This window comes from Strigops habroptila, chromosome 11, assembly GCF_004027225.2.
Source record: "Strigops habroptila isolate Jane chromosome 11, bStrHab1.2.pri, whole genome shotgun sequence".
Taxonomy (NCBI): domain Eukaryota; kingdom Metazoa; phylum Chordata; class Aves; order Psittaciformes; family Psittacidae; genus Strigops; species Strigops habroptila.
Window position 1 is genome coordinate 12,065,090 of NC_046360.1, and position 13,850 is coordinate 12,078,939.

At 42.4% G+C, this 13,850-nt stretch overlaps 1 protein-coding gene across 8 annotated transcripts in view; it reads left to right on the top strand.

Annotated features, from left to right (window-relative positions):
• TAOK3 (TAO kinase 3) overlaps positions 1-13,850 on the top strand; it is an 87,723-nt gene that overhangs the window by 44,739 nt on the left and 29,134 nt on the right. For 5 of the 8 annotated variants that reach the window (XM_030501464.1, XM_030501469.1, XM_030501465.1 and 2 more), the window contains exons 5-11: positions 28-129; positions 593-638; positions 1,570-1,666; positions 5,041-5,154; positions 6,518-6,609; positions 8,617-8,710; positions 10,164-10,245. In XM_030501464.1, the coding sequence (XP_030357324.1) occupies positions 28-129; positions 593-638; positions 1,570-1,666; positions 5,041-5,154; positions 6,518-6,609; positions 8,617-8,710; positions 10,164-10,245 (627 nt within the window). Of the gene's footprint in view, positions 1-27; positions 130-592; positions 639-1,569; positions 1,667-5,040; positions 5,155-6,517; positions 6,610-8,616; positions 8,711-10,163; positions 10,246-13,850 lie in introns of those variants that run through there. The other 3 variants (XM_030501468.1, XM_030501470.1, XM_030501471.1) reach the window with 3 other exon arrangements.

Here is a 13,850-nt window from a genome sequence, read left to right on the forward strand (position 1 = left end):
TATCTTTTTGCCTTTCTGTTTTACTAGAAATGGCAGGATATCATCAAAGAAGTCAAGTTTCTACAGCAGCTGAAGCACCCCAACACCATAGAGTATAAGGGCTGTTACCTGAAGGAGCATACAGCATGGGTGAGTGATGTGGCATTTGGAGGTCTTCATGAGCAGGAAATGTACAGCACAGCAGTCAAATATTCAGCACACACAGTGTTTTTTGCATGCAGCAGTAGTCATCCCATGCTGCCTGTAGTTCCTTTCATCTGAAGAAGCTTCCAGGGAATTTAAAGGGAATACATATTTAGGATATGGGAATAAATCCTGCCTTCTCTGAGGCAGGCCTTTGTGTTCCTGCAGATTAAACAAGTGTTATGGAACATCCTCTGCAGTATCTCACCACAAACTTCTCAGTGCCTAAACCTTTACAAGAATGTCTTTACAAGATGGAATGTTTGGAGCATTTTATTTTGTTCATCACTTGTTGCATTTCTTGCAACTTCAGGTTTTATTTGCTGCTTCTGTTTGGCAGCCACTCAGGTAGTAACTGTTCGGGGGGCAGTGTCTACCCTATTATTTAAAAGCATGCTTTTTCTTGCAGCTGGTTATGGAGTACTGTTTAGGATCAGCTTCTGATTTGCTAGAGGGTAAGTTTTATGTAGTCTTTGATTTTCTTTTTGCTGGTGCCCCTTCTGAGTATAGTGGGAGGCTGTTTTCTCACAGACTGGTGTTCTGCAGATGGTAGAGGCAGTCTGTATGTACTACTCCATTCTGCTGCTAGAATACCTGTGTTTGTGATACTGAGGGTAAGCTGAGACTTTCTCAGGAGGCCAGTGCTACGTGTAGTTGGCATGCACATTTATGTGTTGTAAAATGAAGGTGTGAATGTATATAGCTGTGTTCCTGTAATTTGTGCCTTCGAGATGACTGAACCAGACTGCCTGTTTTCTGAATATCCGTAACAAAAACCTGCAGAGATCACTTTTGTCCTTGCCTTGCAGTTTGCAGGAATAATTACAGATGGGTTTATAGAACAAGAGACTGATATGACCTCAAAATTAGAACAGCAGCACCTGCAGAGGAATAGGGAATCTAAGCCAAATTGTGCAAAAACTAGTGCTCTTTGTGAGCCATATCTTTTGTACCTAAGATGTGGTCAGCCAAGACACATGCTGCTCATATTCAGGCATATGTGGAAGGTGCTTTGGGACATCTCTTTTATAGCTGGTATTCCTCATTTTTCTGGTTTTTGGCTATTGGGGGAAAGCCAGCAGGAAGTTTTCCTTTCAAAGCACCAAATGAGCATTTCAAATACATTGGCAAGCTGCTCTCAGACACTACCTCCTGGTATTAGCAGTAACTGTTGGCCCTAGCAGGAATGTGAAGAAAACCTTGGTTTCCTATAATGTGAAATACACAAGCTGTGATAGACTCAGAACTAATGGCCATCAGGAAACTAGTATGGTGATGATGCTCCCCTCCTGGCTGCAAACTTGGCAGGGTTTCTTCTCTTTAAAAACACTTTCTCAGGAAAAGGTCACACCTACTTATGATTTTTCTTAATCTTTTCCCCTCTAGTTCACAAGAAACCACTTCAGGAAGTGGAGATTGCTGCCATCACCCATGGTGCCTTGCAGGGGCTGGCCTACCTGCACTCTCATTGCAAGATCCATAGGTGAGCCTAGAGCTTGGTGCTGCTCCGTGTCCTTCCCTCTTCCCCTCTCTGTGTTTAAGCAACTTTAGTAAAGGTTATTCTATCTAAAGTTTCTCTAATAGACAAGTCAGTACTCCATTAGGGTAGATGTGTAGCTAAAAGCTGCTGTTAAGGAGTGTGGCTGTGTTTATTTCAGTAATTCCATGTGGCTATATCTTGTGCTGAATTCTCTTCCATGTTAGCAGTTTTTCTCTGAAGACACTAGGGACAAAGAACACACCTGAATCTTGGCAGTAAACACTGACAGGAAAATATCACCCTCAATTTGCCAAATAAAGAGGAGTGATAAAGCTGGTCTATTTTTAAAACTAGGCATTGTGAGATGTTTTACATGTGAGTATGTAAAATTTTATGCTTTTAGAAATCAGTTACTGAAAGCTTCAGTAAAACCACCTTGGTAGAAATTGGAGCACAGAGGTAGAAGATTCCTATAGCAGGCTGCTCATGGAGGCAGCTCCCTGATTTAGCTTTCATAATGGGGTGTTTTTTAGGAGTTTGCATTTATTTTTTTGACTCCTCTGTCAACAGTGTGGCATGTTGTCATTTTATGGGTTTTGTTAGTTTTTCTTTGGTTGGTTTGGGTTTTTGTCTGATTTTGGGTGCTACTGGTATGTCAGGGCCTTGTGAAATGTGTGAGAACTAGGTTAGTGTAATGAGTGGGGAGTCATCAGAATGAGGCAACTTGAGGCTAATTCTTAGGGCTAAAGGCCTCTATAGGCTACTGGCAAGCTTGAGACAGAGAACTGGTGTATCTGAGGCTGAGGTGAGGGATTTTTAGAGACACAAATTATTTGTCACTTGTTAGAATAACTATCTGGGGCATATCTACACATGGTTGTGAAATCATTTGTAAGTGAAACACTAACTTAAACACAAATGCCAATTTATCAAATTAAAATAAGATGATTTTTGAGCAGTTCTTTGCATGTATGCCCTTATTTGGGCATGAAAGTACCTGTTCTGAATTATTTTACATGGTTTCAAAGTGCATTCAATTGTTATTTATAGGAAATGACTCCCTGTATGGACACTGAGAATTGTTTTTTCTCGATACTCATTAGGACTTCCTAACATGGTGCAGTTAATGTGTTGTAAATTCAGCTATTTCACATCCTGAATACCAGCTACTCTGTGTGAACTTTCCAGTAGCATGCTTACTGCATACTGGGCACAAAGCTGGCTATTTCTCTTTCAAAATGGAACAAGTTCCTTCACCGTTGCTGCTTGCAGCATAAGGACAGTCACTGCTAGAAGCACCACGCACGTCTTTCCCATCCAGCCGCTTTCCTTTCAGGGTTTCCTGCCTGTTAACTTGTGAAATGGGATGGCAAGTCCTCTCTTTTAGGAGAAGAGGACCATCAAGAGCTTCCTAGTTTTCTGATAGATGTTATGCCTTAAAAAGGAGAGGTGAGAGTGCCATTTTCTAGCTTCCTAGTTTGCTCAGCTGCGCTGATGGGTGCAGCTACAGGGGCAAGGTCCAGCAGCACTATGAAAAGTAAAGCTGAATGAAAAGGGCTCAAAGCTGGCAGCTGGGACGGCTTCGGTCTCCCTGCCCCACAGCAAGGAAGGAGAAATGAGGACCTAGAATGGAGGGACACCTTGTGGAGATGCACGACAGAGCAAGGCTCTCGTCTGCTGAGCTCAGACAGCTCTAACGTCACGCTGTGGGATGGCAGAGGATGAGCTTATGTTATGTTTAATTGCAGGCACAAGACAAAGCAAAGTTAGCAAATGTGTTTGCTGATACCTAACGTGGCTGCTGAGTCCTTTGTTGATTGCTGTACAGTGGAGATGATAGGAATGGGGACGCCTGTGCTGTCTCTTTTGTACTTTTGAGGTGTTCATTCTTGCATATACAAGACACCTTTAGCTCTTGTCCTCCAGCAGAAGTGACAGATGCACAGACCCAAACCATGAAGACATGTCAGGGTGTATTTGAGTAGCCATAATGCTACTTTTGATAGCATAATGCTAATTTTGAATGGGAATGGGGGAGTGGAGGTTCTTACGCTGGCTGTGCTGCTGCAATACTCTGAGTAAATATCCTTCTCTGTGGCTCTCTTTGTCCCAGCTTTTCCTATCCTGTGTGCTGCCCTTTGGAGACAAAGGCACTTCACCAGGGTTTGTATTGTGTTAAATTTAAAGGGTCTTTCAGTCTACAGTGACACCAAATTTGTGTTTGATGCACAAATCATCCTGCTTCAAGAGTTGTTTGATAATCCAGCGTGGGCTCTTCCTCTGCAGCACATACAAGACAGCTTTGGTTCCCTCCCCATTTATCCCGTTAGCTCACTTTTCACAGGGTCACAGTACAAGTGCGTTTGGCAATACACAGTAACTTGCTTATGATAGAGGTCTGCTACTACTGGTAAGTGCCTTTGGTGTTTAAGGACTGAAGCTGAATACCAGATAAGAAAGCTGATATTTTTCTTGATGTATTTTTTTGTACAAGGATCTGTTGTATTTTTGGAAGAGATGGCAAAGAGACATTCTTGACTGTATGATGTATACAGCCTGGCTGACAGGAATCCCTTACATGTATTCCATTTATGTTGAGGGTCTGCTTTTGCAGAAGCCACTATCTTTCCCCATTTAAAGGCATCTGTGGTGTACCTTGTGCAATTGTCCCTTTGGTATTGAAGTGCCGTATCAGGATTGTAAGGAACTTTCACTATACTGTAGTTTTCAGTGTGCAGTATATACCTGGCAGTGTGCAGGTAACTTGAGGTTCTTAAAGCAGTCATTTTGAGTCAGATGTTTTGGATATAACTGACAAGTTTCTCTCAGACTTTGAATGGGGTCATTGCCAAGTGTCTTGGAAGTGATGAGTTAACATTTGTTAGCATTTCATGGGCAGTTAATTTGAAATTATCTCACTGCTGGAATTTACAAACTTCTGGTGCCAAAGGTGCAGCATATGTATTGTGCCTTTTGTATTTTAGTAGTGTCATTATTGTTAATCTCTGGAAGGTGGAAATTACCTTAGAGCTGTAGGAAGGATCACACATCATTTGAAAGATGAAAACAATATGTCTGGTGGTGTTTAAGGGTGTCACAGCTGGGGAGTAGGATACAGCTCTCCTGCATCTGAGTTTGGAGCCTCAACCTTGCAACCATGGTTCATCTCTTCCTTCTGCCCTTTTTGGGTACAGCCAGGCTTCCATTCCCCAAACCCCATGTATCTGATTTCTCCAGCTTTCTGTAATATTAGACTTCTAAATATTCTCAGGTTCTTATGATTGAGAAGAAGTCAGGGGACTTCTCTGTGGTTGAAAATCTTTGAAAGTTATTCTACTGTAACCAGAAGTATGCTGTTCTCTTTTTTTCTTTTAAAGGGATATTAAAGCTGGAAATATTCTTCTAACAGAACCAGGTCAAGTGAAACTAGCTGATTTTGGGTCTGCATCTATAGTCTCCCCTGCCAATTCTTTTGTGGGAACGCCTTACTGGTGAGTCAAGCCTGCAATACTTCACTCCTTTGCAAGACTGCTCTCCCATTTCCAGCCTTTCTCAATCTGAAAATCATATCTGGCATCAAAACTTTATTAACCAAGCAGATTTCTTGGAATCCCTGTGTCCAGCTCTTCAGGAAACATGGTATTCCTCAGGGCTCATGAGTAGAGGCTGTGCAGCACTTTGAAATGGCACCAGTTCTTGTTTTGACTGGTACGATGCCATTGACTTAAAAATTACTGACACTTACCACAGGTAATGGAACTAAGACAACCACATGGAGAAAGGGAATCCTATTAATCTGGCACACTGGACCTACTTAGAATCATAGAATCAGCTGGGTTGGAAAAGACCTTTAAGATCAAGTCCAACCATTCCCCAACACTGCCAAGGCCACCACTAAGCCATGTCACTGAGGGCCTCATCTACACGGTTTGTGAACCCTTCCAGGGACAGTGACTCCAGCACTGCCCTGGGCAGCCTGTTCCTTTGGCTGCCCAAAGGCTGCCTGAGCACCCTTTGGGAAGGAATTGTTCCTAGTATCCTAAACCTCCCCTGGTGCAGCTTGAGGCTGTTTCCTCTTGTCCTATTCCTTGTTACTTGGGAGCAGAGACCGACCCCACCTCACTACAACCTCCTGTCAGGTAGTTGTAGAGAGCGATAATACTTAAATTCTGTTTGGAAGAAACTTGCTCAAGGGTCACTGGAGTTGCTTGGCATTCCTGACATAGTGGACAAGCATAGCTTTATGCTCCACTTATTTTGTGGCAGGTGCCCTGGGCATTGATGGAAGGTCATCTATGGCCCGAGCTCTGAACAAGCCCATTTGGCAGGAAGCCTCCTTCATCATTGAAGAACAAAAGTTAAGAGGCTGTATTTTTGCAGCCTGGGCCCCCTACTTCTTTTTTTCCTCCACTCATCCCTTTATCCTGGACCACCATATTTCCCCACTGTTCCAGATTTCCCTGTTCCTTTCATAGCTACACTCACAAGGCTGCATGTATCTGCTGGAAAATTCTCCTGGTGTGCCAATGGAAGTGATGCCTTTAGGACTCTCCCTGCCCTTGCTGTCTGCCTGCAGGTACAATGCCTTTCAGATTGATGTGGGTCTCCCATGTGCCAGCATGTTGTGCTAACCCTAAGATGATCAGGTTGGCCTCTTCCTTTCCTTTCTTAAACTGCCTCTTGAAAGAGATGCTAGTGCAGGCAAGCCTTGTTCCATTTCATCATGGCTTTACTCAGCTCCCTGCTGGCTCTTTAAGTTCTGCTGAAGATGATGAAACCATCTCATTTGAAGTTATGTGCTGGGACTCACAGTTTGTACTCCCTAACTCCCATGTTTTCCTCTGTGCTTGGTAGGATGGCACCAGAGGTAATCCTTGCGATGGACGAGGGACAGTACGATGGAAAGGTGGATGTCTGGTCTCTTGGGATCACGTGTATTGAGTTAGGTGAGTAAATACGTGGCAGCTGAGATGGATAATTAACTGTCTGCAGTATTTATTAGGAATCCTGAAAAAATTGAAGATTCTTATTCCTCATAAGTTTGTTTTGTTTTTTTTTCATAAGGGCCAACTTGGAAAGGACTGACAGTTGAGTTAAATCTTTTACTCACTGGCAAATCAAGAGCAAGCCACTGCTGCTGTGCTTTAATGTTAATCTGGTGCGCTTAGTTATTGCCTGAATAACTAGAGGATTCTAGTCTTGTATGAGAGGAGGCTGTGGTTTGTAGTCTGTATTTTTCAAGCTGGAGTTGGAGAAGGTTTTTCCAGCTGTTGTATCAAGGGCACTGGTGTCCTAAGAATTGTGTGTCACAAGGGCCCTACATTTAATTCTCAATTCTTTTTACTTCCCCACTCTCTGAAACCAAAAATCTTCCATCTCAGCTGTGTGTGACATGAATCAATGTGGACAGGTTCTTTATGTGAGAAGAAAAGCAGTGCAAAGGGCAAGTGATACACATCCATGCAACCTCAAGTAGATGTAGGTGTGATAGCAGGTATACAGAGCACATGTGTGCGTTTTCAGTTTAACTATTGACATTGCATGTGCTGAGTAGTTTATATTCAAAAATAGGTTTGGTATGGATTATACTTACCTTAATAGCAGTACATCAAGAACTTATTATGAGGGCAAGTGCACCAAAAATGTTAATTATAAAGGTTTAAGCAGCAGAAATACGTATAACAAAGAGGGGAACATACAGAATGTTGACTCCGATATGGAGATGGTAATGGTGCAGATGACTAGTAACTTCCAGTGTTGTTTTATGTGCCAGCACTAATGCCTTGCTGACACAGTCTGTATTTTGATCTAAAGAATGCCAAAATCAGAAGTTTTAAACTTCTCTTCTTCCACATGATGTTTATTTTTGTGTGTGTGTGGAGTTCAGGTGTGTTACAGCCTCTCAAGGAGTAAATCACAGTAGCAGAAGAGATATTATGCTACCCTAGTAGTCACTGAGTCTTGATACCAGAAGTTCAATGGAGCTTTTCCATTGAGAACCTCAAAGCCATTTTACATAGTTGATAGGTCTGCTTTTTAATATTATCCTTTTGAGAGGTATTAAACTTCTTCTTTTGAAAGAACTTTGAACTTTGCCTTTGCATGAGTCCATATTTGAACATGGGGCCAGGTAGCAGTGGGAGGAAGTCTCTTGTTGAGCACCACTTGGCTTTCTTTCAATGCTGATATCTTAATTTCTTGCGTAACCAGAAGTAGTGTTTAAAGAAAAGAGAATGTGGTGGTTTGCATGCGTGCTGCAGGTCAAGGACAAGTGATTGCTCTCGCCTGACATGACCTTAGAAGTCCTGGCATCGTTGGCTGATGGGCATGACTGACCTTAGATGGGGAAAACCAGCCTTTCTGTGTGAGATCTGCTGTACTCCTGCAAGGTCAGGGGCTGGTAGGGATGTGTCCTCGCAGTGCAAGGACTAGGAAAAGGTTTAGTTAGGGGGAGTTGATGACACATCTGGCAAGTGAATCTGGCAAACTGCCCCACATGCAGGTGACTGCTAATGCCAAATGAAACAGGCAGCCACTCTTACCCCTTAATTCGGATGCTACAGCAGCACACCAGAGATCCAGAGGGATTGATACATACATTTCCTAGCCCTGATGTGCTGTGTGTCTAAGCTCTGTTTTAGTCAGCTTCTGCTGAATTTACCACAGCAGCTCAGGCGTGAAATGTTGCAGTTAAGGTAAAATTTACTGGAAATTTTTCATTACAATTTGCATCCTGTTCTCCTTGGATTTCGTCATCCCCTCGTCAAGTGAATAGCAGCTTTCCTGGAGTGGTTGTCCTGGTCTAACCTAGAGTATTAAAATAATTAGCTTAAATGTGATGACAACAGTAATGAGCTACTTATTGATTTAGCAGTGATACCTTGCTCATACTTCTGTATCTTTCTCCTTTTCTTTCCAGACTGCCTTATCACACCTTTCTCTTCTCTTTCTAGCTGAAAGGAAGCCTCCACTTTTCAACATGAATGCAATGAGTGCCTTATATCATATAGCCCAGAATGATTCCCCTACGTTACAGTCAAATGAATGGTAAGAGAGCTATTACCAGATATTCTTTGTTTTATTTCCCTGAAAATGCTCTGTGACACTCTGCATGATTAAAGTCTGACAAGAAAAGTGTTTGTTGCAGGGTAGTGATTTGACTGCGTTCTCAGTAATGCTCCTGTGTAGGCAGGCTCAATTTTGACCTTCTGTCACTTTGGCTGTGCTACAATCTAAATGTGTGGAGGTGTTAATTATGGGGCTGTAGATGCTGTAGGAATTACAGTCTTCTTGGATGCATTAAGCCAGCTGTAGCTCAGCATCAGCAAAGTTTCCAGCTGCACAAGATCCCTGACAGAAGAATTGTTAGCATTGTAGTGCAGCTGAAATGTGGAGAGAAGGGAAGAGGGACACAGAGTATAGAGGTAATTAGATTTCTTTCTTTTTTTTCAGTGAGTGACTTCAAAAGTCATCAGAGCTCTGTGGCCAGTAAATGCTCCCCATGCTACAGGCTTGGTCCAGAATGGTACAAGAATGCTTTGTTACTGTGTGGGAGCAAAGGGGTTCCCTGATTCCTGTTCTCTGTGCCCAAGAGGGGAAAGTAACTATGGAGTGGTGCTTGGCAGAGTCTGCACATGGCTTGAAACAATAGCTCCTGACGAGGTGTGAAGTTCCCCCAGTTACACTGCTAGGCAGTGAAGCAGCATAATTATTTCATTGCTAATCATTTTCTCAAACCCACTCTGCTTCAGTTTCCTTATTTCATCATCTCTGTTTTGTCCATCCTTCAAGATTCAAACAACTTGGTCTCATATCAGCACCCATGTTCTGTACAGAATTTGCAGTGCAGAGTAGAGGCAACTTGTGAATACAGTGTGAGAATCATACTCTTGATTGCAAGCAGTTTGGTTAGAGTCACCTGTTTGCTCTCTGTGGCTTTGAGAACACAGGGAGTAAGTAAGGTGCCTTTTATGCTGCTTCAGAGTTCAATGGCACCTAAATCATCAGTTTTCTTTCTGGTTGGGATACTACCTCATATATAGCCTAAAGTTGTGTTAAACTAGGCATTGTAGCAAGGTGCTGTAGTGAGTCAGTGTTACAAACAGTGGGAAGCTTCTAGAGAATAGAGAGTTAACCTAACAAGTGTGTTTCTGGAGTTACCAATAACTTCAGTGTCATCTATTTTTAAGTAGTCAAAGTCAAATTGAAACCAGTGGCTGGTACACACAGTTCCTGCCTGGTTTTCAGTTTGTGGTTGGGGATAATTGTGTGTCCATGGTTGTTTCAACAGTCTTTAACTGTTGAAAGAACTGGTGGCATCAGCTTACACAGAGTTTAGAGAAGTCCAGTTAATTTCTCTGCCCTAGAACTTCAGAACAAATCAGTCCAGGTTTTTCTTTTGCTTTGCACTGATAAGTTTGTGTCTGTTCCAGCTCCTGAGCTGCTTTTTCATTTAGAACTTTTTTTTCTTTTTTTTTTTTTTTTTCTTTTTGATTTACAGGTCAGACTCCTTTAGGGGATTTGTTGATTACTGCTTACAGAAAATACCTCAGGAAAGGCCATCATCCACAGATCTCTTACGGGTAACTTTTCAAATCTTTTCCAGAAAGTTGGAAAAAAATCTGTTTGTCTGCCAAAGGAGTTGTAGAGATTGGGAACAAATATTTACCCTTCCCAAAAGGAATATTGTTTGGTTTGCTTTCAATTGAATCAACAGAGTTTTGGGGTCTTCTAAAGTGTTTTTTGGGCTGAAGTAACTTTGTTTCCTGACTTTGCCTGTTAGGTCAGTCACAATTGTCTTTATAACGTGATGCTCAAGAGTCAAACCACTGGGGAAAAGTAGAGGTAGGTTATGTGGTAGAACAGTGACACTCTGAGTGAGGAGTTACTCGGGGTAGCAGCCCAACACACTGCTCCTGTTACACCCCAGAGCTCTGCAGAGGTTATATCTGTGTTAGAGAGCTTGCAAGCCTCATGGGATACTAGTGTGAGTAACAGGAGGTTTAGCTGAAGGAAGGACCCATCAGCATGAGGGAATAGAAAGATTTAATCTTGTTTTCTATTTTTTCATGTGTTTTCTTCAAAGACAATCCTGTACATACTTTACCTGAAAGTATTATCAAGGACAAGCAGGTCCAGAGCTGTGTTAGTTAAATCTGTACTGCAGAAGTGAATTCCAACCAGTAGTTTTCTGTGAAGGTAGGATTGAGGAGTGTGTTTCTTCCTGCTTTGATGAAGGAGTTTTGACCAGCCCCTCTGCTACACTGAGCTGTCAGTAGGATGCCCTGAGTTGTGGCTGTGCTGTACAATGTGGTCTCGGAAAAAGCCGGCAGAAATGAGGGAAGAAACTGCAGGTGACCCTATTTGCAGGGCACAAAGAGTGAGGAAACTGACTTGGTGCAGCCTGTGTGAAAGCAAAGACCCTTTTGGAGCAGTTACACACTTGTGTACAGTAAAGTAATTATTAACTTGCTAATGCTCCTTTCTATTTATTTTTTAACCCCGCTTACCTTCTCCAGTAAGGAAAAATATTACTTTTCTCTTGTGTAACAGGCAATACTTGCTACCAAGCTTATATGTAATGTACTACAGGCTTCCTGTGTGGAAATGATAGAAAATCTACAAAGTCCTTTTAATTGCTGCTCAAAATCTAGACTTAACCAGGCTACACAAGATGCCTGGGCAATAGCAGCTCTTCTGCAGAGCTGGTAGTACTTGGAGCATTATGCTCCACATGAGCAGAGGATTGAGCTCTTAATAAGGATTTATAGATAGTGGCTGATTGTTTAAAGGAATGTGGGTATTAGAGATGGGAAGAGACTGCGTGACTTATCTTCTGGCAATGCAGGATTTTGCTGTGTGGGGTGCTCTGAACTGCCCTGTCCTGTCTTTTGGATGTTTTTCTAGGGTTCTTTTTTGACAGACACAAATGATGTTCAGGAAGGTTGTCTTGGCCCTTTTCTCTAGTAATGCTAATGTGAGCATGAGGAGTTCTTTACCTATTCGTATCTTTTGAATATGTATCTTTTCATGATTCTCAGTTCAGCTCTTGTTTTTGCTCTATTCTTGTAAATCATTTATTTGGGCCCTTCTGATCCACGTTTTGGTTCAGTGAGGGGTTTTTGTCTGTAGTTCCTCTGGCTCCAGGGGTGTTTCTGGCACTACTATACAGACAGTGAAATGTTACTCCAGGTGTGGCGATGCGGGAGCTGGGACAGGCTGGCTCTGCTCCGTGGTGTTACAGGAGGAGGTTCTGATGCTGTGTTCCTTTGGCTGCTGTCTGGTGCCCAAGTCCTGACAGATTTATTGGTTAGTGCCAACTGCAGATCCCTCCTCATATTATTAGTTACCAAACATACTCTGCATCTGTTTTTTTGCATTTCCAGGCATCACACTCTTTAAGCTTCTCTCTAGTCATGCAGCATTGTATTTCCATCTGTGTTTCTGATCTCCATTTTCCAATGATTTTGTTGTCCTAGATGCATTTCGATCAATTCCTCTTGATTCATTAACATCCTGTAACATGTTTGCTTCTTTTCTCTGTTCATGTATCACACTTAACTGTTAAAAGTAGCACTAACAGTTTAGGCCTAGGTTAACATCTTCCCCTAATCAAACCACCATAAACAAAAGTTGTTTATATCCCATTAATTGGTTCTGTACTGAACCAAATTAATTAGAATTTGGTTTGAGAATAACTGTGTGGTTTTGGAAAGTGCCTTGTACAGGTTCGTAATAGCCAAGAGCATGTAGGAGGGGGACCTGTGCTGGGCCTGATGTGTCCAGAGTCTGCCAAAGCTTTGTCAGTGAATCATGAACAAATTCCAGTTGAAGTCATTTGGTTTCAGTTTACCTGAGAATCATAGAATCATAGAATAGTTAGGGTTGGAAAGGACCTTAAGATCATCTAGTTCCAATCCCCCTGCCATGAAGTATAGGAACTGCTTATAACTCCAAGGGTTTTTTGTTTGGGAAATTCAGGAGCTGCCTTCCATGAGGAGGTGGGGATGTGTGAAATTCTGTCCAGCCCCTTTTCCCTCAGGCTTTTTTTAAGTATTTCCTTTCTTTAAAATTGATTAGTGGCCCTGCTATTCCTCTGCTTGCTGCATGGCAGGCTGCTGTTCCACACCAGCTAAACAGGACTCAGGGTTGCCTTAAACATGTGAGCAGAGGAATTGCTGCTTCCATTGGGCGTTTCGCTTCATTTCCACAGTAGGTTAGATTGCTGCTCGGTGTCTACCTGACAGCCTTTTCATGCTGATTTCTGTTCTAAGGCTACCGTTCAGTCTTTGTTTTATGGCTTCTCGTGTTGCTCCTTCAGCTCAGTAAAATGCATTTTCATGCATGTTTCTGAGGCTCTTGAGGAGAGAACTCGAAGCCCTGCGCCCTTTACTGAACAGCTAGCTGTGCGCTCGCTTCTGTCCTTGCTTTAAGCCTGGACCACGGGGAATGTTTAACACTCAGGCCTTCACTCTCGAGGTAAAGGCTGATGAACGAGCTCATTCGTACTCTCTCTTCAGCTCCTGGTGTATTTCTTGTCCTGTGATACATTTGTGCTGTGGCACAGCACCAGCATTTTGTTCGCTGGTTCTGCTTGCAACACCCTGACAATCCTCTGACCAGCTAATAGGTTTCTGTTGTGGCTTTCAGGAATGATTCATTCATGTGCATTGGCAGCCTTTCTGCTCTCTAGGAACAGTGTGAGTTCACCGAAGGATATGATTTCATGAGTACCTTAGGTTGGAGCCTGTACGAACAATTGGGGCCGAGATCTTAAATCATGTATATTCGCTCTTTTTAGTTCATTTTAGGTTTTCAGAACAGTAGCCAAGATGTTCCCTCCTGCAGTAGCTCTCCCTAAAGCTTCTTGGATGAGAAGATTCATGATCTTTTTGTCTTCTGAGGGCTTTTCACTTGCATGCAGTAAATGGGGATAAAGCAAATTGGGGGGGGGGGCACATTTTCTTAAAGGGAACTGATTTTTAAATGATGTGTTTGCAAATGAATCCCATTTCAATTCCCTGTCCTGGATGGAAATAGTCAGATGGTTGTAGTGAGATTAAAACGAAGCTGACATTTAAAAATCACAACCAAAAACTCTCACTAATATTTTTTACTTTTAAAATTAAAAACGGTTATAAAACTTGCATTAAACACTTTTTTCCTCCTATTTTTCTCAGCTTGCAGG